Source organism: Perca fluviatilis, chromosome 2, assembly GCF_010015445.1.
Source record: "Perca fluviatilis chromosome 2, GENO_Pfluv_1.0, whole genome shotgun sequence".
Classification (NCBI taxonomy): Eukaryota; Metazoa; Chordata; class Actinopteri; order Perciformes; family Percidae; genus Perca; species Perca fluviatilis.
The window spans coordinates 26,470,486-26,496,350 of NC_053113.1; the positions used below are offsets into that span (position 1 = coordinate 26,470,486).

General features: G+C 39.1%; 1 protein-coding gene across 2 annotated transcripts in view; it reads right to left on the bottom strand.

Annotated features, from left to right (window-relative positions):
* Positions 1 to 1,154: 1,154 nt before the first annotated feature.
* Positions 1,155 to 25,865, bottom strand: part of LOC120574272 (cGMP-dependent 3',5'-cyclic phosphodiesterase) — a 191,759-nt gene continuing 167,048 nt past the window's right edge. For both annotated transcript variants that reach the window (XM_039824565.1, XM_039824574.1), the window contains exons 8-31: positions 25,182 to 25,335; positions 24,480 to 24,532; positions 21,793 to 21,867; positions 21,621 to 21,662; positions 20,859 to 20,927; positions 20,627 to 20,757; positions 18,237 to 18,348; positions 18,099 to 18,138; positions 17,525 to 17,588; positions 17,043 to 17,124; positions 16,367 to 16,541; positions 14,847 to 14,959; positions 13,223 to 13,300; positions 12,992 to 13,114; positions 12,789 to 12,859; positions 8,884 to 9,006; positions 8,704 to 8,791; positions 8,134 to 8,181; positions 7,558 to 7,632; positions 7,350 to 7,449; positions 6,389 to 6,501; positions 5,221 to 5,259; positions 4,899 to 5,005; positions 1,155 to 4,558 (exon numbers count right to left, since the gene is read on the bottom strand). In XM_039824565.1, coding sequence (XP_039680499.1) covers positions 4,324 to 4,558; positions 4,899 to 5,005; positions 5,221 to 5,259; positions 6,389 to 6,501; positions 7,350 to 7,449; positions 7,558 to 7,632; positions 8,134 to 8,181; positions 8,704 to 8,791; positions 8,884 to 9,006; positions 12,789 to 12,859; positions 12,992 to 13,114; positions 13,223 to 13,300; positions 14,847 to 14,959; positions 16,367 to 16,541; positions 17,043 to 17,124; positions 17,525 to 17,588; positions 18,099 to 18,138; positions 18,237 to 18,348; positions 20,627 to 20,757; positions 20,859 to 20,927; positions 21,621 to 21,662; positions 21,793 to 21,867; positions 24,480 to 24,532; positions 25,182 to 25,335 — 2,310 coding nt within the window. In that variant the 3' untranslated portion in view covers positions 1,155 to 4,323. The remainder of the gene's footprint in view (positions 4,559 to 4,898; positions 5,006 to 5,220; positions 5,260 to 6,388; positions 6,502 to 7,349; positions 7,450 to 7,557; positions 7,633 to 8,133; positions 8,182 to 8,703; positions 8,792 to 8,883; positions 9,007 to 12,788; positions 12,860 to 12,991; positions 13,115 to 13,222; positions 13,301 to 14,846; positions 14,960 to 16,366; positions 16,542 to 17,042; positions 17,125 to 17,524; positions 17,589 to 18,098; positions 18,139 to 18,236; positions 18,349 to 20,626; positions 20,758 to 20,858; positions 20,928 to 21,620; positions 21,663 to 21,792; positions 21,868 to 24,479; positions 24,533 to 25,181; positions 25,336 to 25,865) is intronic.

The following is a 25,865-nucleotide window of genomic DNA, read 5'->3' on the forward strand; positions in this document are numbered from 1 at the left end:
TACTTTTACTTTTGACAGTTTAAGTACATCTTATTGCAAATACTTCTGTAATTTAATTTAAGTAACATTTTGATTGCAGGAATTTTACATGTACCAGTTTTTTTGTACACAGTAAGTAGATAAATCATCTGAATACTTCTGCCAAACAAAACAACATTACAAGTAAAAGTCCTGCATTTAAACTTTTACTCAAGTAACTACAGAAATAATGTAAAATGTATAGTATCAAAAGTAAAACAAAAAATAAATAAATGCAAAAAATACTCAGCAGAATGGCCCATGTCAGTGTTACAGTATGTATGCATATTGTAAAGTCAAATTGTTTCTGAATTTCTATTCTGTTATTTTATGTTTTCTACTGTGGTGAGATAATGTGCTGGTGTAAAGTCCACCCTGTGATTTGCTTTGTGTCATGTTATGGGTTTTCTTTTTGTTCCAGCTTAATTTGGTGTGATTGGGTTAGTTTGGGGTAGGATTTGCTGCCTAAGTCTTTGGGCCAGCTGGATGAACTCCTTTTCTGCCTGCACCTCTTGGCATATTTGCAAAGTCTATACGTTTATGTCATTCTTCTCAAATTCATAAATCAAATATTTAATTTAAATTTTAAATTCAAAGGTTCTCTAAACTGGAATTACATTTTTGTTGGGATGCCAAATCCAATGCTTTCAATTAAAATAGCTTAGTTTCTATCAAGGTTTGTCACATTTCACATTTTGTTAGTTTTAGGATCTTAATACATTATATTCTTGGCCAAATATAATGTAGGCATGTCCTCACTGGAGCCTCATCCTAAGAAAAGCTTTAGATACTGTACAAACAAGTTATAATGATTTTACTTTGACTACATGCAGAATGTGGAGAGGAGAATTTGCTGTTTTCTGAGGGGAGGAGTGAGTAATGGACTGTAGTAGATTTTGCCCCAGGGCCCCCAGTGTGTTAATCTGTCCATGTTTATGCAGTGTCAGTGTGATAGGCCAACAGGAATAACAGAGATGCCACTGTGATGATGACTAAATCAGTGTGGCAGAGCCCTAATGTCACCTCAGCTTTTTCCAGGCAACCAAGTACATGTTCATGGTGAAGTAATACTGCAAAGTATGGTGAAGCTACAGGATGTAATGTGTTGTGTGCACTTTTCATTACAGCAATCAAGACACCTTTCACCAGATTTATTCCAAGAAAGAAAATAAAATCTCAAAATTTCATCCATTTGTCTTCTTGTCAACAATGTCCTTGTTCATTACATCTGAAGAAGAACAAGACCACCAGCACTCATAACTCAACAAAACAAATAACAGATGACTGGATTTAGTCCTCAGTATAAGCATCATGTATACATTTCAGATTAATTTGGGTTGTTATTTGTGGTAGAATATCATATGTATAACCTAAATACACATATGGTTTTCTTTTATCTCCTGTCTAAGCTTGGGGTTGTTTAAAAATGGTATGAAAAAAAGAGAACACGATGCAACCACTTTAAATACATTGAAATACTTCCCATTGTTTTAATAACAATCAAGTAACATTTTCTTTTAAAACTTGGATATTTACAGCAATTATATTTTTGCCACTTTTAACAATTATGTCACAGGTGATCATTACAATTACATTACATCACAGGTTAGAGTCCCGCTGTTCTGTGATAATGGGAAATAGATTGGGTTAATACTTCCTGGATGAGCCGCAATATCAGACCTGGTCATGATGTATCAGAAAAGTTTTATATGACCACAGCCCTCAGATTCCGTCCAACATTAGAGAACAAAAATAATTGTCTGTTTTTCTACTTTGCAGCTTGACCAGGAAATAGACGATGTTTGCTTGGCACATTTAGCCCTGACTGTCTAAAACAAACCTAAAGGGACAGATACACACTCAGTAAAGAAAAATGGCCTAGGTCTGGACTCCCAAAAGCATTTTAGGATTAAAATGATCACAGGCATTTTAATTGTTATCAATGGAAACATCATGACCTAACAATTAAATGCCTTTGGAAACTCAGACCTAATAATAATTTAACAAGAGGCATAGGTATTTACATAGGAATCTATGCAAGGTCACAGAGGCAGACACTTCATATTGCACATGAAAAAGGCAGGTACATATGAAACAGTGGTTGAAAAATAATAGAAGTGGGGAAACCACATGTGAGAGAAAGAGCTCAGAGAGTCTACAAACACATATGTATGTCCTTTGAGAAATTTACTGTAAAAAATATTCAGTCCATGAAGCAGACCAAGGCAGATCAAACGATTCCATCCAATCACGCTGATGCATATCCCACTGTAGATATAACACATACATCAAACCACTTTGCTTACCAATTTACCTTCCTCCCTAATGCACCCTCATTAGACCCTTTCAAGAAAAAATATATTCAAATCCTATGATTGATGAATATTTTTGCTTTCATCTACCTTCATTAGCATTGTTGACTGATGAAACTCAAATATCACTTTAGGTTTACTCATCATCACTATCAACACCATCTTTGTAAAGACTGGTTATACTAAGCATTCCCCTATTGATCTCAACTACCTCCAGTCTCTCTCTCTCTCTCTCTCTCTCTCTCTCCCTCCCTCTCTCTCTCTCTCTCTCACACCCACTCGTCCATCCACTCATTTGCACACTCACTATCACCCCTCCACACACAGCTTACATACAATAGTGGTGTCCATTACAGAAGTTTCTCTTTGTGTAACTATTCTGTGGTTACCTACCCTAACTCTGCAGCATTTCCTATTTTAAACATTGTAAGGTAAACCTGAATATGGCATATTGTAACCCCATGGTCCCCAGTTGTTTTCTTTTTTCTCAGACGCTGAGAATCCTATTAAAAACTTTTTGTTGGGTGCATTGAGAAAAAATTGAAAAAAATGCTGTGTCTGCCTTATGGCCACTGGTGGTTGTAACAAAAACAATTGAAAGAAGTTAACATGACATCTGAGGTCTTCACACAGGCATTACACAAATCATCTTTTGAGCATTGTGATTCATCCTTCATTCACCACATTTATACTCAAACTATGTCTATAACAAATATACAACATACATACTAAACAGACTCTTTATTTCAATTTTCATATATTAAAAGCTCTAAGAAAGGCAGCAAAGATGCGCAATAAGGCAGATCCATATGACACACTCAGTGACACACTCCATATAACACACTCTACTGTGGAACATTTACACTAAAAGATGAGATGGATCTTTTAAAGGGGTTTGGTTGCTCTATATCTAAAGTGGTTTATGAGGAAATCAGTAAACTAAAAAGTAAAAGGAAGTGAGAACGATGCAAGGGAGTGGAAAGGATGTCAGAGAAAAATAAACTGAGGGTGTGTTTTTAGGTCATGAGCGACTCTTGTTTGAGGTGTAGATGCATACTTGATGCAGTGACATGGAGTTAATATGCACAGGGTGTTTGCTTTTAATGTTTTATGCATGAAGTGGGGTGTTATGGCCAGGGATCTGTGACTCATTGATCAGTTCATCATTGGTCAATTTGTCTCTTAAACCTCCCCAAACATGAGGAAAAGTGAATCATGAGGGTTATAATGCTGTGTAGGTAAGTACATTAACTAAATCTCCCTTGTACAACTTCATGGTGATGAATTAATCATATATATGTTATAGAGCTGAATACAAAAATCTGTTCTGATGGGTATAAAAAAATGGACTGCATTAATTTCTTAGCCATGGTGAAATCAACACTGACGAAGATAATACATGAGGTGTCCATACAGCATGCATTCATAAGCATCAGGTGAAGACTATGGCAGCTGCTTGTGTGTGAATGAAGCTGAGCCATTGAAATCAATATAAGCTATTATGAAACATTTTACAGAAAGTATAGCACTTTGTCTCACTGTTACATGTTGAAGTAGTCTTTTTCCAAAAGATTTTTTTTTTCTCTGTTGTGTGTCTAAACAGTATCCACATGTACATATGTGTGTGTGTATGTGTGTTTTTACAATCAGGATCAGTACTGTATTAACAAACTTGTGAATTGTGGTTAAAAACCTGTTTTTCCAGTGTAGCTGCTGAAAAAGATAAAAGTCACCCCCTTCTGCTTTCCTGAACTGGAGACACGAGCAACATGTGGCATCTAATCACTGAACCGGCTCAGATTGATCCGCTTGTTTCAAATCACTTGTCTGATTCAATTAGTTTGAAACTTTGTCCTGTCCATTCTGCATGGCCTGCTAAGCATCTAAGTGATTGACAGCAGAGAGATGCCTCCCTCTTAGGTCGCTAAAAAGGTATCTTCAGCCTCTTATTGGACCACAGAAAACTTTAAGAAACGCCAGCAGCCTGCTGTTGTCACTGACCCCTTCCTCCTTCTGCATCGTCAAGGCAACCATTGAGGCAGTGGTCGTCGCTCCCGAAAGCCCCCTGGGACTGCAGAAGCTCATATTCCTGGTCCAGGAAGTCTAGGCTGTTGTTGCTAGGCAACCCACGGATGGTGAACTTGTGGGACACTTTGGTCCACTGCTCCCGATTTGCCGCCACTCTCTCGTACAGCTCAGTGGCCTCAGGAAGCAGCTCGGATAAGAGCCTAAAAGGACAGAGGGCAGTGGTGGCATGTGAAAGTTATCCTGACACTTTACGAAGTGAGTCAAAACAGTAAAGTTGTGGGGTCATAAAACCAAAACAATGAGCTGAAAAATGCTAAAATGGAGTCTAGGGATTTTTATCTGTGGGTTTGTCACTACAAACAACAACTTTACACATTAGTGATTTGATCCTTTGTTAATATAACAAATATTGATAAGAGCAGCTTTAATAATTAAAAACGTACCTAAATGTTATTTAAAGTTCTGACCCTAAGACAACGTGATATGTGATTAAAGGGGTTAGGGTCGGGAGGACGTGATGTTTTAGCTCTTTGTACGCACTTGTAAATAGGCATCGCAATATGTTCCATGAAACTTATTTGTAGTTCCGGGATGTACGCTTTCTCTCTGTCCATCATCTCACTGGGCCTGTTCCCCATGGCTTTTTCCTGCGCACACACACACACACACACACACACACACACACACACACACACACACACACACACACACACACACACACACACACACACACACACACACACACACACACACAATACAGACATGAGTAATAAGCTTTCTATTGTGTAAAATGACACACACTTTATCCACGTATTAAATAATTTCACATGCCATTTAACAGCCATTTTACACTGACACATACCAGATCTCCTTGAGAGAAGAACTCTTTATAAATCAGCTCCTGTGGACACAAATATCTGTTATTGTTTATATGATTTCATATTCATAGTGACATTGATTAAGTTCAACTTAAAGTACATCTTACTTATTTATGTAATGTCACACAATAAAGCATCAAATATAATCTGCAATACTTTACTTAGAAATGTTCTTGGGACAAACCAACTGTCAGTTTAGATGTTTGGAGTTTCATAAAATGAGCATAAATCAATTTTAAAATAATATATTACAATCTACTATGTAATACCATAATACCATATTCGATGCAAACCTGTCTGGGTTTTTAGATTTTGGAGAGATTTTTTCATATTTTCAAATATTACTGCAATGACTATGCTGAATCACAACATTGCTGTAATCTAAGATCAAATGTAATTTGCCTTTATTACATTTCAATATTTGGTGTGATTGCTGTTTCAATCCCTGTGCATTTTCCGGCCAGTGAGAAAATATTGTACTAACTGACCACAATACAAGCCAGACCCTGAATTAAACAGAAATGTTTTCTCAGTTTTGGGACTCAGGATTATAGTGCATTTGCTGTAGGTGTTAGGAGATTTAGGGTGAAAGATTTAGGACAAGGGTCAGGGGTTTGGTGTAGAAAAGGGGGCAGATCAAGATTAAAAATAATCCTAAAATGGAGTGCAGTTTCACAGAAATTTTCAATAGAAAATAATGGGATATAGACTGAGAGGTTGTTTCCAACTGTACAGCTAAGCATTTCATAATCTTTATTGTCCCAGAAAGAGGTCAGTTTTGCTGTATAGTGATTTGGAACTGCCACTGGATATCTTTAGGAATGCACTGCTGAAAATAGGAGCTGCTATAACTCTGGAGAAACGTTTTGGTACTGCATGTCAACTAACAGAGACAGTATATTTGTCAAAGGGTGTAGCACAAACCCCATACGAGGCTGTTCACAAGCGTATGACTTAAATATCTTTGTGCTGATTCATATATAGTTTGATAACTTTAACCTGATATTTCCTAATGTGGTGACAAATGGACCACACGCCAAACCATCTTTTTTGTGTCGCAGTTCACCATATATTAAAAACTACATTTTTTAGTTACATATATAAAGTTTTAATGCATGCAAGTATAGACATTGGTGTAGACTATGAACTGACAGCAATTTTGCGTGTGGTTTTCCAGCCCTTGGTTTGGTCCGACAGGTCACATGATGTCATCAAGAGGCACAGCAGCATGGAGCGGTGGGCACCGTTTTTTGGGTTGTATCCGTCTGAAATGCACACATGCAAAAGACTCTATCTAAGCTGCATTTACACACTTCTGTGGCAGTAAATTAGATGACAGCTTTGTGAAGATCTGAAGTAAACCACTGTATGTTATGTACAAGCATTTTGTGTATTTGGAAAGAAGAAATTACGTTTAATGGCATCTTACCACTGTTTATTTCCATTCTGTATTTGGTCGAACTATTTTCGTCCATGATTGGCAAGTTACACACTCTGTGGTGCAAAGCAGTCACTAATTCATTTAGAAGCTTTAAATGTCCTTGAATTACTTTAACAGCACACAATTGACTCCACTGATGAGACATTCACTCAGGATAACTTATAATTGATTGCATTCAGGTGTAACAAACCACTGGCCAGCAGGTTACAACCAACCAATTATATAGTGCAGTAAGCAACTGTCTCTTCAAAAGGGTAAATAGTACAACAAAAGAAGAGGATTACTAAGAATGTCAGTGATGAATGGTCCAAGTTTGACCTCAGATCTCTGAAAAAGAAGTCACGAAATAATGAAAATCTAGAGTCAGTATGTGCCTTTTGTGTGATGGGACCCAGCAGAGGAAATGGGTATGTACATTTGTCAGTGATTATTTAGCCAAAAATGGACATAAGCTATATAGGTTTACTTGTGATTCATCACAAAATGATCATTATGCTTATTGATCATTTTGTGATCAGCCCATTCTAATTTAAGGAAATAAAACAAAAATATTAGTTTGGTGTCACTGCTCTGGACAAAACATCTGAACCAAGCCTCTCTTTGTTGTTCAGGGTTGTGAGTTTAAAGCAAAAGTAGAGACGTGGTTATGCATACTGAACCACTGGGACGTACCGTCAGCCATCTTCTGCAAGTCCTTGAAAATGCGAAGGTGGTGAGCCAAGTCTGTAGCCAGAATGATGTCTCTAATCAAATCCAGCATGCGCGTGTAGTCCTAAAAAATATTTTAAAAAATTACTTACTTAGCTTGCATTTACAGGGATAGCAGAATGAAGTAAATGGAGACATTTGTAATGTGTTAATGTCAGATTTGATATCTTACCTTCCTGTTGAACTTCTCAAAGATGTTGCAGCCATGAGTGTTCAGAATGGCAATGGCCTGGGCAAAGTGATGTCTCTGTCATGGCAAATGAAGCATGATGGGAAAAGGAATGAGTACATTTGAAAATGCTTCCAAAGGAATGTTGAGTCATGTTGCAAAAGCCAATTGACATGCCTCCCAGTGCCTCATCGCTGATGCAAGGAATTAAAGTGTGATTTTGTCCACTAGGTGTTGCACCTGTTTCAATTAATAAGTGCATAATATAATATCTTCATTAGCAATGAGGATATAGTTAGTGGTGGTTCTACACCCCCCCCCCCCACATGTATGTAAAGGAAAAAGACAAAAAATTAGAAAAACCTGTAATATATTTAAGTATAACACAACCACAAACATATTATTCAATTCACACATTTCTAACAGTAGAATTAATGGCAGAACTAAGAACTAAAGTTGAGGGTGTATACGCAATAAAGATTTATACAGGCCCAGATCCCTCGTTTTGTATAGCTTTGCTAGAATTCTAGTCAGCTCTACAACATCCCTGTGGTGTAATGCAACTGGTTGGGGGTTTACCTCCATCACAGATCCCTCTGAGCTGTAGAGAGCAGCCAGCACAGATTGCTGAAAATAGAAACAGACAAACAAATGAAACACAATCATTTTAGTGTACAAATTATATTGATTCTAATGAAACAACATCCTTAAATAAAATCCTTCTCTTTAACTGTACTTGTCAGCTTGAATATGAATCTTTAAATAGATCAACCATAAAAGAAGCTGATAAAACAATGACCTTTGTTGCATAATGAGAGTTGGTATGTGCATCATTTAGGCGCTGGAGGGTTATGCATGATTATATTGGAGCAGAGCAACATGATTCTCATCACAATGACATCTAGTGTCTCACTGGGATGAATTCACAGATGAGGCGATACACAGACTCTGATATCACCATGAGCCTGGCTCTTATTGACGTTCCCCATCTTGAGCTTTTAAAAGTCCATTTTTAGTCCACATTTTAAAGTGCAGGTGCAGAGCTACACTCTTCAAAAGGTTCATTCTCCCTTTTTCTCCTTTGTATCATCTTTGATGCTTCACCGCTCTCTCATAGAACAGAAACATAAACATAATTTGTGCTCTTACTGAGGCGACTTGGAAAGAATTGTTGGTGCCACGGTGGTCCAGGTCATGGCACATACAGGAGACAAAGAGAGCTAGAATCTCTATGTCCCTAAAAAGAGAAGAAAGAAGGAGAGTTAGGGATTAAAACAACTAAACTTCTGGCTACTTGTGTCACCAGGGGTATAAGTGTTTAACACGTACTCGAGGTAGTTGGACAGCCCTAGGTTTTTGTAGAGCAGGTAGCAGAAGTGTGAGACGGAGAAGGCATGCATCCAGTTGTGGTAGGGAGGGTCCCTGTAGCCTTTCTTCACCATCAGACAGAACCTGACACCAAAACAACAGTTTAATTATCATCTACAACACAGCATGCAACTAGTGACGCATGTAGGACACTGATTTTATTATGAGCTATGGAGCAGGTTTGTTCTTCTTTTGCTTCTTTCTTTTGATTAAAATAAAAACCTTTTTTGATGCAATGCTGATAAATTAGCAACAAAATGTTTCCATTCTTACCCAACTGTAAGGAAGCATTTTGACTTGAAACATACACTACCAGTCAAAAGTTTTAGAACACCCCAATTTTTCCAGGTTGTTATTGAAATTCATGCAGTTCAATGTCTTATTGTACTCTGAAATGAAAGAATAGAACAAATGAACAATTTAAGTTAAAAAACAAATCATGGAATCAATTTATAAACCAAAATGTATTCTAAATTTTTGACTCATCAAAGTAGCCCCCTTTGGCAGATATAACAGCTGAACACACTCGTGGCATTCTTTCTACAATGGAAATCAAATATTCTTCAGAAAGTTCTTCCCAACTCTGTTGCAGAAGTTCCCATAAATGTGTGGCACTTGTAGGTTGCTTTGCTTTTACTTTTCTGTCCAGTTCATCCCAAACCAGCTCAATGGGGTTTAAGTCTGGTGACACCATGTTTTTAAAGGGGTGATAGAATGCAAAACTGATTTTACCTTGTCATAGTTGAATAATGACAGTTTAGTGGGTAACTAGGACATACATTTAACCTCTAAATCCCATTGACACCTCTTTTCTCTGCAAATCTCACTATTTGAAACTGCCTCTGAAAACGGCGAATCTCAACGAGCCCCATAGTTGACGTCAACTATTGCAGCTCCTCCTCATTTGGCTCTAGTCTTTCTCTTTGTCACGCCCCTACATTTGCATAGGCTACACAACTGACCTGAGATCAGTTAGTCTTCTGAATCTAGGTCGTGCAGATCTTAGAAATTGTATACATTGTTCATATGCTATTTTACCATTAAATTCACTTCTGAGACTTTTTCATGTGAGAAATCAACTATGTAGAGGTCAAATATGGGCCGTTTTACGAAAATTGATGTCTAATTGCAAATTTTGTGTGTCGGAGTTCAGAGGCTGGTGCTGCCTGTGTAGCTGCCTCGCCACCTGGCCTGCCTTCCTTCACAGACCCCGGCCTGCTGTGAGGTAGATGGAGCTCAGTCACGGCTGGCAACCCACAGCACTCCATACCCGCGCAAAGTCACCGTTTTGGGCTAATGGACTACAAAACGCCGCTGCTCTGACAGAGCTCCAGGGCCTCCAACTCCCCTCTTCCTGCTAGCTAAATGCCCGGTTTATGTGAGTGAGAGCGCGGTCAGCGAGCTTGTTACGCCAGCATTCTCTTACCACAGGTTCCAGTTACTCTTTTAATGTGTGTAATTATAATGTGTTGAGTTATTTAAACAAACGATTGGGGAAATAAACGCTGCTTGTCCGTGAGTCTCATTGATAGAGCCTGCGGCTGGATGGAGCTCTATCAATGAGAGCTAGCTAGCTAGCCTCCTCTTAGAATTCCTCTGGAATTCACAAAAAATCATTAACTTGAAATCTGACACAGTTGTTAGCTTTATAAGACATTTAGTTAGATGTTGTATACGTGGCGTGACGAAATTCAAACTGTAAATATACTCGAATTAAGGCGAAAAGGAAGCTAACTATCCGTGGTTTGTAGCTACACATAGCAAGGATTGAAGGGACAGTCGCAGCTAACGAAACACTTTGTCTTCACAAATATTCATTAACTTGAAATCGGACACAGTTGTTAGCTTTATAAGACCTTTAGTTAGATTTTGTATAAGTGTTGTGACATGTGTGTAACATGTGGTAGGAGATTGCTGGTGTAACAAGCTCGCTGACGGCGCTCTCACTCTCACACAACGGGCCATTTAGCTAGCAGGAAGAGGGGAGTTGAAGGCCCTGGAGCTCTGTCAGGGAAGCGGTGTTGGTAGTCCCTGCTGTGGGCTGCCAGCCGTGACGGAGCTCCAAGTACCTCATAGCAGGCCGGGGTGTTAATGAAAGAGCAGGCTGGGCGGGCGAGGCAGCACCGGCGGAGCGCGAGGCAGCAGTAGCGGCTGAACTCCGACACACAGTCTTACCAAATTTGCAATTGCATCAAGCTATCAATTTTTCGTGAAACGGCCCCCATATTTGAGCTTTATATAGTTGATTTCTCAACAAAAGTCTCAGAAGTGAATTTTATTCGAAATAGCCCGACAAACAATGTATAACTTTGCAGTGTCTGAAATATGAGGCCTGCTGCCGAGTCTCCCATGTGTTTCTATGTAGTTTGCTCAAACCAATCAGCGCGTAGCTCATTCTGAATATTCATTAGCATACCATATTTGGAAGAAAAGCTCTTGTTCCAAATAGAGCCATATTCACAGGGTAGTTAAGGGCCTAATAAAATAGCATTCGGGCAATTTTCAGCCCAACCAATGTTACATACCCCATTAGGAGACCTTAAGGAACAGTGTAAAATACCCTATATAATCATTCTATCACCCCTTTAAGCTTACCATCTTGTTCTTTTTTGCTAAGGTTGTTCTGACAGAGCTTGGACTTATGTTTTGCGTCATTATCTTGCTGTAGGATGAACCCCTGAACAACTAGGCGCATACCAGAGGGTACTGCATGGCGCTGCAAAATGCTGTGGTAGCAGTTTTGGTTCAGGGTGCCTTTCACTCTGTACAAATCACCGACCCTGGATCCAGCAAAACAGCCCCAGACCATCATGCTTCCTCCTCCATGTTTGACATTTGATGTCACACACTGAGGAACCATCCTTTCACCTACTCGACGGCGTACAAAAATCCTGCGTGATGAACCGAAGATTTCAAATTTTGATTCATCAGTCCATAACACCTTCTTCCAGTCTTCAGTAGTCCATTGACGATGTTTCTTGGCCCAGGCAAGCCTCTTTTTCTTATTCTGACGTCTTAGCAATGGCTTTCTTGCTGCAACTCGACCTATCAAACCTGCAGCTCGAAGTCTTCTCTTTACAGTTGAAACTGAGACTTGCTTATTACGACCACTATTAAGCTGTGCTTGAAGCTGTTGTCCTGTGAGCTGCCTATCACGCAAGCTGTTGACTCTCAGAAACTTGTCTTCTGATTCTGTTGTGGCTTTGGGTCTGCCAGACCTCGTCCTGTCAGAGTTTCCCCAGTTTCTAAGTGCCTTTTGATGGTGAAGAATACTGTACTCTCTGACACCTTGACTTTCTTCGCAATTTCTCTGTAGGAAAGACCAACATTCTTAAGTGTTATGATGGTCTGTCTCTCTTCCATTGTTAATTGCCTTTTTCCCGCCATTTTTATGGCAACACACTACTTTCTGCAGTACAATACTGTTAAAATAATGCTCACGAGGGTATGGTACCACAGTGTGTTCCAACAATACTTTTATACAAACAGAGGGGTTTGTAAGTAATCCAGACAAGATGGAACACCTGTGGGAATTGGTAGCACCAACTTTCAAAGCTTGATCAACCTCCATTGCTGCAGAACAGCTTTACGTTGTTTACCCATTTCTTGTTCCCTGAAAAACCTTACTTTTTTTTTTAACCTCAGGCAGTTCACCACTTACCTTTCACACTACCATTTCAAGCTATTCATTGGACTTGAACTGCTAAAATTTCAATAAAAAAAATAGGGATTGAATAATTAAATCATAGGTAAGAAGAACGGAAAATCCACAGTTAATCAGAAACTCGAGATTCATTAATTAATGCAGGCACACTCATATACACAAGTTCTAATATTCAGTATATGAATTGATGGAGTTGTCAGACCTGGCGAGAGTATGCAGGTCAATCTTGTATGTGTTGATGAAACCCATGTCTTCAAACATGCTGAGGACGCACTGCAGACACACACAACAGGATCAGTTACGCTTTATTCATTCTTGTTTTCTTCTTTTGCCTCCTCCACTTTGGTCTTTGATCCCTCTCTGTGTCTCTCTTTTTCACTTTTTTTCTTAACCTCTGCCTCTTACCAACGGCGTGGTTTCATCAGGTAGGGAGCGAGGTGTGTATGTGAACTCGGCGAAGCATGAGTGGATCTCTGTCACGGGTTCAATCCCCGTCACCAGCAGCTTAGTCACCTCTTCCTCTGAAACCTGCAACATACACATACTGAATCATATTGAGTAAATAATATGGACAGTGTCAGTAAATACAATGCGTCTGTGTGCGAGAGTGACTAAGATGTACAAATGTGATTTTACCTTCATATGGTACATCATCATCTCATTGGCCAGGTGGGACCTGAACTGAGCTTCATGGACTCTCTTGTAGAGCAGAGACTGGAGAAACAAACACCATATTACAGCAACATTCTAACAAATCAACAGTTTATTTATTGTCGCATATAACTGGCAATATACAGTAGTAGCACAGCCAAGAACTCTTTTCTTTCTTCTTCTTTTTCTTTATTTTGAAAAAGATAACTTGGTAGACTGAGATGGTGGTAACAATATCTTCAGAAGAACACACTCACAAACTTTGTCTACTGCGGATTACAGATCATCCTGCTGAACTATCAAATATATTTATAGTTTGCAGATAAACTATTGAGTACCTGCAGTTATTCAAAGATCAGACACGACAAGGGTGACTTAAGGTGAATCGGAAATGCTGCCTAAAATATCATGTACTTTCTGTATCTGCTCTTCTTGTCTTAGCTTTTCTAGCCTTTCTTATTTGACATTATGTGGAATCAGCTGTGAACATGCTTTATCATCAGTCAACTATGATTGTATTCCCTTTTAAATCCTCTAGATTATTCAAATCAATTGTGTGGCTGCTTGACAGCATTCTTAGAGGCAAGAGAAATCAACATTTCCACTGGTAAAAGGTGAAAGGGGCTGCATTAATGAGTTTTACAGCAAATGAAAACAACTTTTCTGATCTGAGATTATAAGTATTAGGTTGTTGACATTTCTGATACATTTGCAATTACAATTAGAAATCAATGTCAACAATAAAAAACATATAACATAACAGTTAATCTTCATCATCGTCTTCATAAGCTACATACACTGGCGTAGCTGAATGTGTGTTAATGGGTTTGCAGCAGTCATACAATGCCTCTGAACTACACCATAAAAGTCACTCAGTTCAATCACAGACTGAATGTCTTTAAATTTCCCTCGAGGCTGTGCTCCGCCTTGACTGAGCATTTTGCTCCCACTGAACTAATCCCATTTTGCCAGACAGGATCAATCTTTCTGACATCACAAAAGATCTACCACACTGCTTTAAGAAACAAGAGACTCCCAATGATAGATACACTGTAAATGCTTTTTTTTTTACACTTTCTTTTGTTTTCTTTTAATTAAGGGTTATTACGGTACATGAGACTTGCAGAAATTACATCAATATTTTGTAAGCTATGTTTTAAAACCAAGCTGAGTTAATGACCTAGGATTGTTTACAATGTGTATGAAGATGAATATCTTTTTAAAAAAAATGCTGCATTTATTCCACTTTAATGTTTTACACTTTCCATTGCTGTTAACTGAGATAATAAGAGAATGTGATAGAAGCTGTCTTCTATTGTAAAGTGACACATTTAAGTTGTTAATTCATTTGCAACTGAGGATTTTTATCTAGCAACTGTGTACTTTATGTACTGTATGCATAATATACTTGGTTTATAGCTTGGCTTATTTGTTTCAAACAAGTGGACAAGTGGAGTGTTTTGACTGGTGTGGTGGCAGCATTTAATAAATGTACTACAAACAATCCAATGCCTCTTCCCTGACCAGACGTATTTTTTTTTCAACATACCGAACCAAAAAATGGAAAGGTTATAGAGAGATGGTTCTTTTAGTGAGAAAGGAGACTTACATGGGCAATGCTGATACCACAGTAGATGGAGAAAGCCGTGGCCAAGTCCTCGTCAAAGCGGTTGAACCATGGCCCGTTCATTTTATTCACCAACTCGGCTACCCCGATCACCTCTAGAAAAAGGAGGATTCAAAGAAAGGGAAAGAGGGGGAGACATTAAGGGATGAGACAATGAGTTGAAAAAGGAAAGGACAGAAAGTTGATAATAAAGAAAAATGGAGTGGAAGATGAGAGTCAAGGAAGAGGATAAATGAGGCACAGAATGCATCAGAGGTGCAGCTCGGACGTTGAATCAAATAGGGCTGCTAACTTATATTCATTTCACACTGGAGCTGAATTTAATTGCACATTAAAAGTGAATCTCTTATCTCTTAATCTGAGAGTTTCTATATAGAAACAAATCACAGAGAATCTAACGTGTGCTTGGATACAGCAAAAAGTAGGGAGTGCCAATCAGTCTGAGTTTGGTTGCACGCACTGAGGATGGTTGCCTCTTCAATCTGCTCTTTAACATTTGAAGCAAAGGATGTGATGTAACAACTCCCTGTCCTATTCTGAGAGAGCACCTGTGTGGAAACATAGCTTTGTTTTTAAAAGGAAAAAGGAAGGGTATGTACTGTAGAGGACAATAGAGGAGCGACTACCAAAACAGCTAAATCTGATTCATTATTATGTTATTAGTAGCCTCGCTATTGCATTATCAAAACATTACTGGACTCTAAAGGAGTAACTGCGCACCTTGCTTTTAAAAAAAACAAATGTTATTCTCTGAGCTGCTGAAACAGCATGCCCAAGAGTAGATGAATATTTTTATCTAACCTTTATTTACCAGGAGTAAAGACTCATTGAGATTAATAATCTCTTTTTCAAGAGTGTCCTGGCCAAGACAGCCAGCTGCACAATTACCACAGTTTCAGACATAAAACATACATATAACAATTAAAAATGGAGACACAAGAACAGATTACAGACCTAAGATACCAAACACTTTTGTAACATTCAAAACATCTACAGCCAGTTTAGCCGGCATCCAAGTCCATCACTATTAGAATAGAATCACTTTAAATGTGTGCAATGAAACCAGCTCCCAAAGATTCAGCTTGTTTTGTAACTGATTAAAAGCCAAAGGAGCAGCATACTTAAACACCCTTTTTCCCAGTTCAGTACAGACTTTAGGGGCAGTTTGTAAGTGTAATATCTTTAAAATTAAAACCTATAATAATTAGATATGTCTAATGAAACATTTTAATTACAACAGACCTATAGCTTTTATGTTTTTTATTGTCTGTTATTTATTTCATTGTTAGTATTTTTTCACTTTTATCATTTCCATTTTAGTGTGCATTAGTTAATTGTTTATATTTGTTTGTCTTCTTATTAGCTTGTCAGTCACCTGTGAATTGCATTAACCTGTATGAAAGGTGATTTACAAATGAAGTTAGAGTGAGAAAAAAAGAAAAGAAACTTGTGACTTTTTGTGTATGTTGAGTGAAAGTGTGTGTGGAAGTCATTGTTGCTACCATTATTCTCATCTTTGATGGGGAAGCAGAGGATGTTGCGAGTCTTGAAGCCGGTGCTGTCGTCCACTCCGCGGTAGAAGAGAGGATGGGAGTAGGCGTCCTTAATGTTCAAGATCTGACCCGTGGTCGCCACGTGACCTGCAATACCCTGATCTGCTGGAATACGAAATTCATTCTGCCCTCGCACAACACACACACACGCACACACACACACACACACACACACACACACACACACACAGACACGCATGCACGAACACACACACACACACACACACACACACACACACACACACACACACACACACACACACACACACACACACACACACACACACACAATTGCACTGCTTATGTCATCAAGAAACACTTCTAAGCATTTGTTTTTAATTGATTGTTGACAGTACAGTCAGACAGGAAATGTGGGGCGAGAGCATTACAAACGCAACTATGAGGCTGACGATGTAATTACAACGTCCTGTATTCTCGTCTGGATGGGGACCTTTGTTACAGTAAATGTCATTCCCTATTTCTCTCTCCCATCTGTCTATCTTTACTGTCAACTCTCTAATAAAGGCATGAAATCTCTCCTCAAAAAGTTCACAGGAAAGACACGAGATGCATACACCTAGTCTGTGTTTGCGTGTGTGGGCAACTGAATGCTCCTGTGACGTACCTCCTCGTCACTAACCACGCCTCCGTCAAACACCTTTGCAACCAACTCATGACTGACACGATCCAGCAGGAACACTGAACAGCTACAGAAACAGAGAGAGAGAGAGAGATAAAGAAAGAGAGAGAGAGAGAGCGAGAGAGAGAGAGAGACAGAGTTAGAGGGGGTGACAGAGAATGACGCAAAGCAGAGAAAATGAGAATGTTTCATCTCATTTCTATCTTAGGTCATTTTGTAACTTTAATTAAATGCGGAAAGTCGGTTAAGAACAAATTGCCAAGATAGCCTTTTCAAATGGAGATAATGACATTTACCCTATACACACTCTCTTTCACACACACACACACACACACACACACACACACACACACACACACACACACACACACACACACACACACACACACACACACACACACACACACACACACACACACACACACACAAACACACACATCCCTTTGAGGATGAATCACAGGGCTTACATCTCTGCATCACTGAGGTTCCTGGCCTCCACTATAATTTCCTGTAACAGCACTGACACATCATCTGAAAGAATTAGAGAGACAGAGAGGGAGAGAAAGAGTGGGTTAGAGAAGAAACAAAAGGAAAACAGAGGAAATGAAAGGAATAACAGTAGTACCCAGATAGACAGAAACAGATTATACAGTGAGTAGCAGTGGATCAGCTGTACAAGCTGATAAGAGCTTTTGTAATCAGCAGAGTGCTACAGTGAGAGGGCAATTTGCTCTACCAGTGGATCAATTCTTTGCACCTGCAATCATGATGAATTATCAACAACTTATTCCACACTTAGGTGCTTACTGTTAGATAAGAATCTGAATGACTCAGTGTAATTATAGGATAGAGAGGTGGAGCCATCCCTTTTAACGCCCTTTTGATTTTATGGTTATGATCCTGGGTGTAATCACCTTTCGGCAATACCTCATTCAATTATGTGCGCCATTTGTTTCACTAGGTGATCACTTAAATATCGGCCATTAACGCAAATTGTCCTGCAACGTTCTTTCTTCACAGAGACAGACAGGCAGAACATACCCAAGTGTGTGAAGAGATTCTTGGCCACTTGTAAGAGCGCCTGTGTGGAGAAACAGTGGACACGAAAAGTTCTTTAACTTCATGCATATTTATATGTGTATTTGTAACGGTGAGTATGTGTGTGGGCATGTGCAGTACCTGGCACTCCACTTTGAGTTTCTGTTCTTTCTGAAAGGCCAAAGTTGAAGTGAGGACCGTTGAAGTGTAGCAGAAACAGTGCTGGATTGCATGCTCATCTGCCTCTGTGTGTCTGCAGTGGAGAACACACACACACACACACACACACACACACACACACACACACACACACACACACACACACACACACACACACAAAATAAACAACGAAACTACGTAACATTTTATAAAGCTGTTAAAATCACACATCAATGAATAGTAATATCCATGAAAAGTAATATTCCAATAATACATATGTAATGAATGTAACACTCTTGAGCCATTTTGCTTAAAGGTCCAATGTGTAGGAATTTCTCCCATCTAGCGTTGAGTTTGTGAACGGGCAACACAGATTTTGATAATGAACAACTAAAGACGTTTTTTTTTTTTTTTTTTTTTTTTTTTTTTTTTTAAAGTATTATTTTTTTTATTACGCATTTTATAGATCAAACAATTAATTTGGGTAAATAATCGGTAGATTAATTGATAATGAAAATAATCCTTTGATGCAGCCCTAAAAGAAAGTTGCGATGCATAATTATTGACTAAAATAACACAAAAAATGTGTAGGAATGAAGTTATAATGTAATATATCTAAATGACTGAAAATAGAACCAAACCCTGGTTTCCTGCAGGTGGTGAATGTGACGTCACTTTCCTTTAAAATTAGATGACATGAGAACTTGACAGCATTAGGCAGACAAATGAAGACTGATCAGTGAAATTATCTGCAGTGAGCACCGTGATGCTGCTAATTGCCTGCAGTTCTCTCTCTTTGCCTACAGAGGGCAATGGAACATTATTGTGTTGATGTCCAGAGCTGAGTGTCTCCAGTGCTTTATTTCCCTGAGCGTCCCAGGAATCCTAGCAAAGGAGACAGGATTTGACCTGAGCCTGGAAAAGACCTGGGAAGCTCAAGTTAAGGGCAATTAAGTTCATACTCTTAATACTCTTGAGTAAGAGAGTAAATTCTTACACTGCTGCTTAGGGTGCAGGTTTATTATGAGATCATTATTTTTGTGTTGCACACGTCACTCTGTAATGGTTAGTGTATATTGTTCTTATCTGCTGGTGCCAAATCTGAGTTATGGACTTGTTACTGGTGCCACAAAAGTGTCACAATAGGTTTTCATGGGTCTGTGTCCTAGGGTAAGAGGCTATTTTACACGTTTAGGAGGCCAGGCAGAGAGAAGTTTGAATAAACTGTGCATTTGAATATGCAATCTATATGATTAAGGGATTTATCTTTGAGATATATGTTTCTACTTAAATCTGGATGACTGTGCTTGGAGCAAAGGATAGATTTATCACATTTTATGCACAGTTGCGGCCATAATCCTGCTGCTGTTACTATGGTAATGAGATGCCAGACCTGTCATCAGTGCCTCTGGCAGAGGGAGATATTATAGGACATGATCCCTTCTTATCTATCTCAGTCCTTAGAAAGAGAGAGTGAGAGTGAGAGAGAGAGAGAGAGAGAGAGAGAGAGAGAGAGCATGCAAAAAGGAGGGATTGTACTGTATGTGAGCGCAAGCATGTGTGTGAAGTGTGTTTTGGAAAAAAAGAGTAAAATAAAATAAAATACATTAATCTCCCAGCACTTTAACATAGGTAGAGACATGCTGATTGACAAGGAGATGGTAGTAGACAGATGTATGGATGTGTGGGTATATATACACACACATCCATCCATCTATATATAGATAGATAGATACTGTAGATAGATAGATAAAAAAAAACTTCCAGAATGTTACTTAAACAAACACACAGACACAGCTGGAGTGCATTTCTGTATTCAGGACATAGCAGCATTGCTCTTGGCACCATCACACACACACACACACACACACACACACACACACACACACACACACACACACACACACACACACACACACACACACACACACACACACACACACACGCACACACACATGCATGTGAGCCTGGTCGTCATGAGGGAGCTTGGTTAGCAGCAGATTTCACTGGAAACAGAACAAACTCTCTGCTGCTATAAACTCAACAAATCTGAGCTGTTGAGCTTAACCAATCAGCCCTACACATCCCAATTTCTGTAAGCCGCTGTCAGATATATCTTTGTATCTACCATGAGTCAGCGCTTCTAGAATTAGCAAAAGCCAAATCATCTTCAGAGTGACATCCCAGCATTTTAAATATACTTCAGCAATAAGCCAGTTGAGTTACAGTGATTTTACTGTAAATGTAAGCTAAGAGGTTACATTTTTTTATTTTTACCATAGGAACTCATGAAATGGTTCAGTGTGATCTTAATCACAAAAAGGTTAATGATAGCTTTTAGTGTGAACACAGTCCTTAACATACATACATACCTCTGCCCACCCTGCTTGTTGAAGGCGCATGCTAGCGCCACCACCTGACCGGTGGCCCTGCTGGCCACTGGTACACAAAGCATGGATGAGATCTCACAGCCCAACATGCTGGACAGCTGCCTACGCTCCTCCTGAGAGGAAGAGAGGCAGAACAATCAGTTCAGTATGATGGCAGAATAGATGGAAAGATAGATAAGACAGAAAGACAAAAAGAAAGAAAATGTCTTCTTACAGCACTGATGTCCTGAAGAGTAATTGACTTCTTCTTCTCTACAACCTGACCAAAGCGTCCAAACATCAGCTGAAAAGAGGAGGAGAAAGATAAAGAAAATGAGTGTAATGCAGTTGAGAGACAAAAGAAAGGAGAATTGTTGAGCGAGTCCCTGGAGAATCTTTTAGGGCCAAAATATATAAATAAATGTTATTTCTGAGTGAGAGTCCCTTGTTAAATTAGCACAAATAACTATAAATCTATGGTGTGTTTTTTGTGTGTCCCAATATCTCACTACACATCAACTACTATCAACATTTCATACATTATATGGCCTGGAGTACACGGTCTATCTGCACCATAATGGAAAGCCTGTTAAAAAATGCCATGTCTGCAGCACAAACAGGGACAGGAGTCTTAAAGTGACCTGAAGGAAGTGGTTACTTGCCCAAATATCTTCATTATAACCCTTGCCAGGGATTATAAAAGATTACATGTCGGAGTTTATTCTATCGTGTCAGTCAAAGAGACCTACACGCAGGGTTACAACACTTGCATTAACCGTATGCTTGTTAAAAATTGCAACAAACCTCCCTCAGTGTATCTGAATGTACATGGCCCTCAGTGTAAGAAACACAAGTGAATGAATGAGCGACTGACTTAATGAAGGCATGATTTACTTAACAGGGAACAAAGAACACAAAAAAAACAAAAAATGCAAATAATGACAGAATGCATTAATACATAGTCATATGAATGAATTCATGTGTTTGTTGGCCTCACCGGGAAGCTGATCTCCTCCTCCAGGACTTTGTCTCCAACTACCTAAAGGTCACAAAGGTCAAAGCTTATTCATTAAGTCATTGCTAAAATGGTTGGTGGCATTTATTTGTGTAATTTTGTGTGCACGTGTGTGTGTGTGTGTGTGTATGTGTGTGTGTGTGTATGTGTGTACCTGGCAGAAAACCTGGTGGTTGTCCTCCGACACCAGCAGCAAACAACAACACTGCGACTGAGTCTGCTGCTGCAGCTGAAGGAGAACACAAACACGACATCAGTCCTGATATAGAATCACAAAAAAACTCATCGTATTATTTTTAAAGTCTCAATTCAAGGTTTTTTGGAGCGTTGTTGAGGTTTGAAAATAAAATTAGAAATCAGAGGGCAGTGGAAATCAACTGGGGCTAGGGTGGGGCAAGATTTCAATATTATCCTCATTGTCTTGCAGTAGCATCAACTTGTGAATAAAGATTGATACACAATTATATTATTTCCAGAAAATAAAAATGAAATATCTCACACAATAAATCTGGAATAAATTTAGAGTTTTATCATACTAAAGGATTTATTCAACTGTGATTTTTTTTTTACAATGAACAGCTATACATTTTAAAATATTATCATACATATTCCCATTAATATTGCATTCTTCACCTTCACAACTCATGATAATCTCTTTATAAGTAATCAACATTCATACCATGTAAATAACAGAAAATACATCAACATGCTGTGATTATAACACAAGATCATTCTTTGAATGTGAAATTCATAAACGCAGAGACACAGTCACATATAGGTGTCTGTGTGTGTCTAAATTAAGGAGTGTGTATGCACTCAGCGTCTCTCCTGCTGTGCTCTATAAGACCTGCAGAGTTGCAACCAATTTTCTGCTGCTATCTGTGATGATAAACATCTCATTCATAGACTGGCATTCACTCAAAGGTTGGAAGACACATACACCTTTACGCATGACGCAACAATTACTGTAGGTAGACAAGCTTATACATGACGCCACACACACACACACACACACACACACACACACACACACACACACACACACACACACACACACACACACACACACACACACACACACACACACACAGACATACACACACACACACACACACACACACACACACACACACACACACACACACACACACACACACACACACACACACACACACACACACACACATGCAAAGTAAATGGCTGCACCCACATTTAATAAACCCTCCACCCCCTTTTTACCCATATACAGTTAATCCCATGAGAGCCGCCCCAAGCACTTCCCAACAAACTGACAATTCCTCAGAAGCAACAATCTCCCGCGCCTTTTCCTCCTTTCCTCTCTCCTCCCTCTTCCCTCACCCATTTTTTACAACTATAACAATAAATAGGCAAAACAAATCATGTCTGTCTCAAAATACGTTTTAAAACCCCTGCAGCCTTTTGCACCACCACGACTTCTCCCTCTCCCTCTCTCTTCCTTCAGGTGGAGAAAAAAATACTACAATTTTAGGGTTAGAGGCATCAAAGACTGGTGTTTTACATGCACGCTGCACTGCCACTGCGCTGTTGTTTGACCCCTTGGATCTAGTCCTGCAGCATCAAGGTAGCAGGGAAGGTCAAGTTGGCAATAACTGTTTAGATTTTACCATTTTCATTTTAAAAGGAGCAGATTGCTTTAAACAAATCTTTACAAAGAGTTTATGTCCCCACACACCCGAAAGATATTTATGTTTTCTGCTGCAAGAGGACACTGATCACTGCAGTTAAAAGTAAATGATGTCTTCATTACTATAATAGAAAATGACAAGAAAAATGAGAAAAAGGTGAAAATGAGCTTCTGAGAGTCCCTTTAATTAAGTAATAATTTAAGAACAAACAACCAACATTTTAACTACTGAGTGCTTAAGCTGCAAATCGTATTTGTAAAATATGATATTCACATTATTTTTCTTCTCGTCTTGTCTTGTTTAATAAGTAAAACAAATAGTGAAAAATTCCCAGACTTTTTAAAAGACTTCCTTGACATAAAATACAATTAACAATTGTTTTCAATATCAATTCAACTGCAGATTATTTTCTAGATTACAGTAAACGTTTGGTCTATAAAATGTCAGAATATAGTCAAGAACAACAAGATCACATTTTCAAATTGCTTATTTTGACCAAAACCCATAAATATTCTATTTGATAACACACAAGATGAAGAAAAGCAGCAACTCCTCGCTGGAACCAATGAATGTAAAGTCCTTGATATTTGATGGGGAGACAAACTCTGGCTTAACTTGCTCTGCTTTTTAAGTCCTTCATGCTCAATAAGAACTATGAAAAAAGTATCACAAGTATGTGCGTAATTCCATTAAGGTTCTCTGAAGCTCTGTTGGACTTTGTCCCTTTGATGCAGTATAACCTTCAAATCTCTCTCCTCTCTCTATCTCATATTTTCTTTATCAGTGATTAATTCCATACATTTAAATTGTTGTTTCTGCACATACTGTAGCTGATATCTGCTCTCTCTGTCCTCACCCACAGCTTTTCCCTCACTGCAATCAATCATTACACCTCTTCCCCTGCTTCCCTCGTTTTTACAGAGAGTATATCATTTATATGTAGGGGCATGCTATGGGGAGTCTGATATAGCACTTGAGTGATAAAAAGCTTGTGGTATAGGTAATGACAGGAAGAGGGGAAAAAGTCACTGGGAAAGATTTCATGTTTTGCACGTGTAGTACGTCTTGAACAGTATGTGTTTGTGTGTGTGTGTGTGTGTGTGTGTGTGTGTGTGTGTGTGTGTGTGTGCGTGTGTGTGCACGAGGGAGCATATAAATGATCTCAACCACTTACATAATTGATGACTTTGAGCTGGAGAGAGGCTGCATCAAGGTCAAAGAGCTCACCTGAAAGAGAAAAGGGAGATAGAGTGATGGGAGTAAAAAACAGAGATGAGCAAGGGCAGACTGGTGTTAAGGAATACCGGGAATGCAGAGCATGTAGGCAATGGACAGAAAGTCGGTGAAGGGTGAACAGGAACTAGCCAACAGAGGGTATAATAATGAAGACAAGACAGGGGATGGAGGGCTGCCTGGACTGCAGATGAAGACAGAAGGAAAAACAGAGAAGCAGAGAGGCGAGGTAGAAGCTGGGTGAAAAAAAACTGAGGAGACTAAAGCCAATCATATTTGTTGACAATTACCAAGGAGTAAACAACGTTGATGTATGTGTATATGCACAGGAATGGCGTTAGCGAGTCCACTTCGATTATGCATGAGATTTTAAACAGTGTTTTTGCAAACACACACAGGAGCTGTCACACATTCCTTGTGCCACTGACAGTCCATCTCAATTCATAGAGCTTTTTATCCAGATAGGGTTACTCTATTAACATACCTCACCTCATATATACCAGGGTGTGTGTGTAATTATGTCTGCCTCACAGTTTTGTGTTTGTATACACTGTGTAGGAAATGTAAGATGTATGAACGTTTTTTTATTGTATTAGTATAATATATTAGTACATTTTATTATATTATATTAGTGTGTGCATACCACAGAGTTGCAGAATGTTGCGGTCCAGTTCGCAGTAGTCCTGGTCTGAGACGTTGAGTTGCAGCAGTGCATTGTGGGACTGTATGGGAGAGGGGCTGAGAGGAGGCCGGTAGGACGTCTGAACAGCCTGGACTCGTGTACACGCCACTGAGGCCTGTGATGTCATGCATTTATGCAGAAACACACACATACCAGCACCAAAGTCAGTTGAGTTTAAAGCTGTGGTAGACAATTTCTTTTTGGCATTGTTGGGCAAAAATTCAAAAATAATCTTTTAGCTTATTGTAATTCAAGTGGTCTGAGAGAAAACTAGACTTCTGCATCCCCAGTTGGTTCTGTTTTCAGGCTTTAGATAATCTAGCCTGTGATGGGACTTTGGCCAATCACGGGTCATTTCAGAGAGAGAGAGAGAGAAAGCGTTCCTATTGGCTGTTCTGTGCATGCATATTTCCGTGTGATAGAGAGGGTAGAGGGAAAGCTGCAGAACAAGGTCTCACTACTTCAAATTGTGGCATTTTTTTTTTGCTTTCTACCAACTGTAGCTTTAGAGATGATCGTCAGATTTAATTCTGTTTGATGCTTTCATCTGGTCCTTCAGAGAACCAGTTAAAGGATCTAAAGGCCACTGAAGTAAACATCATCAGTCTTACACAGGAATCAATACTGATCATGTGAGTGTGAAGG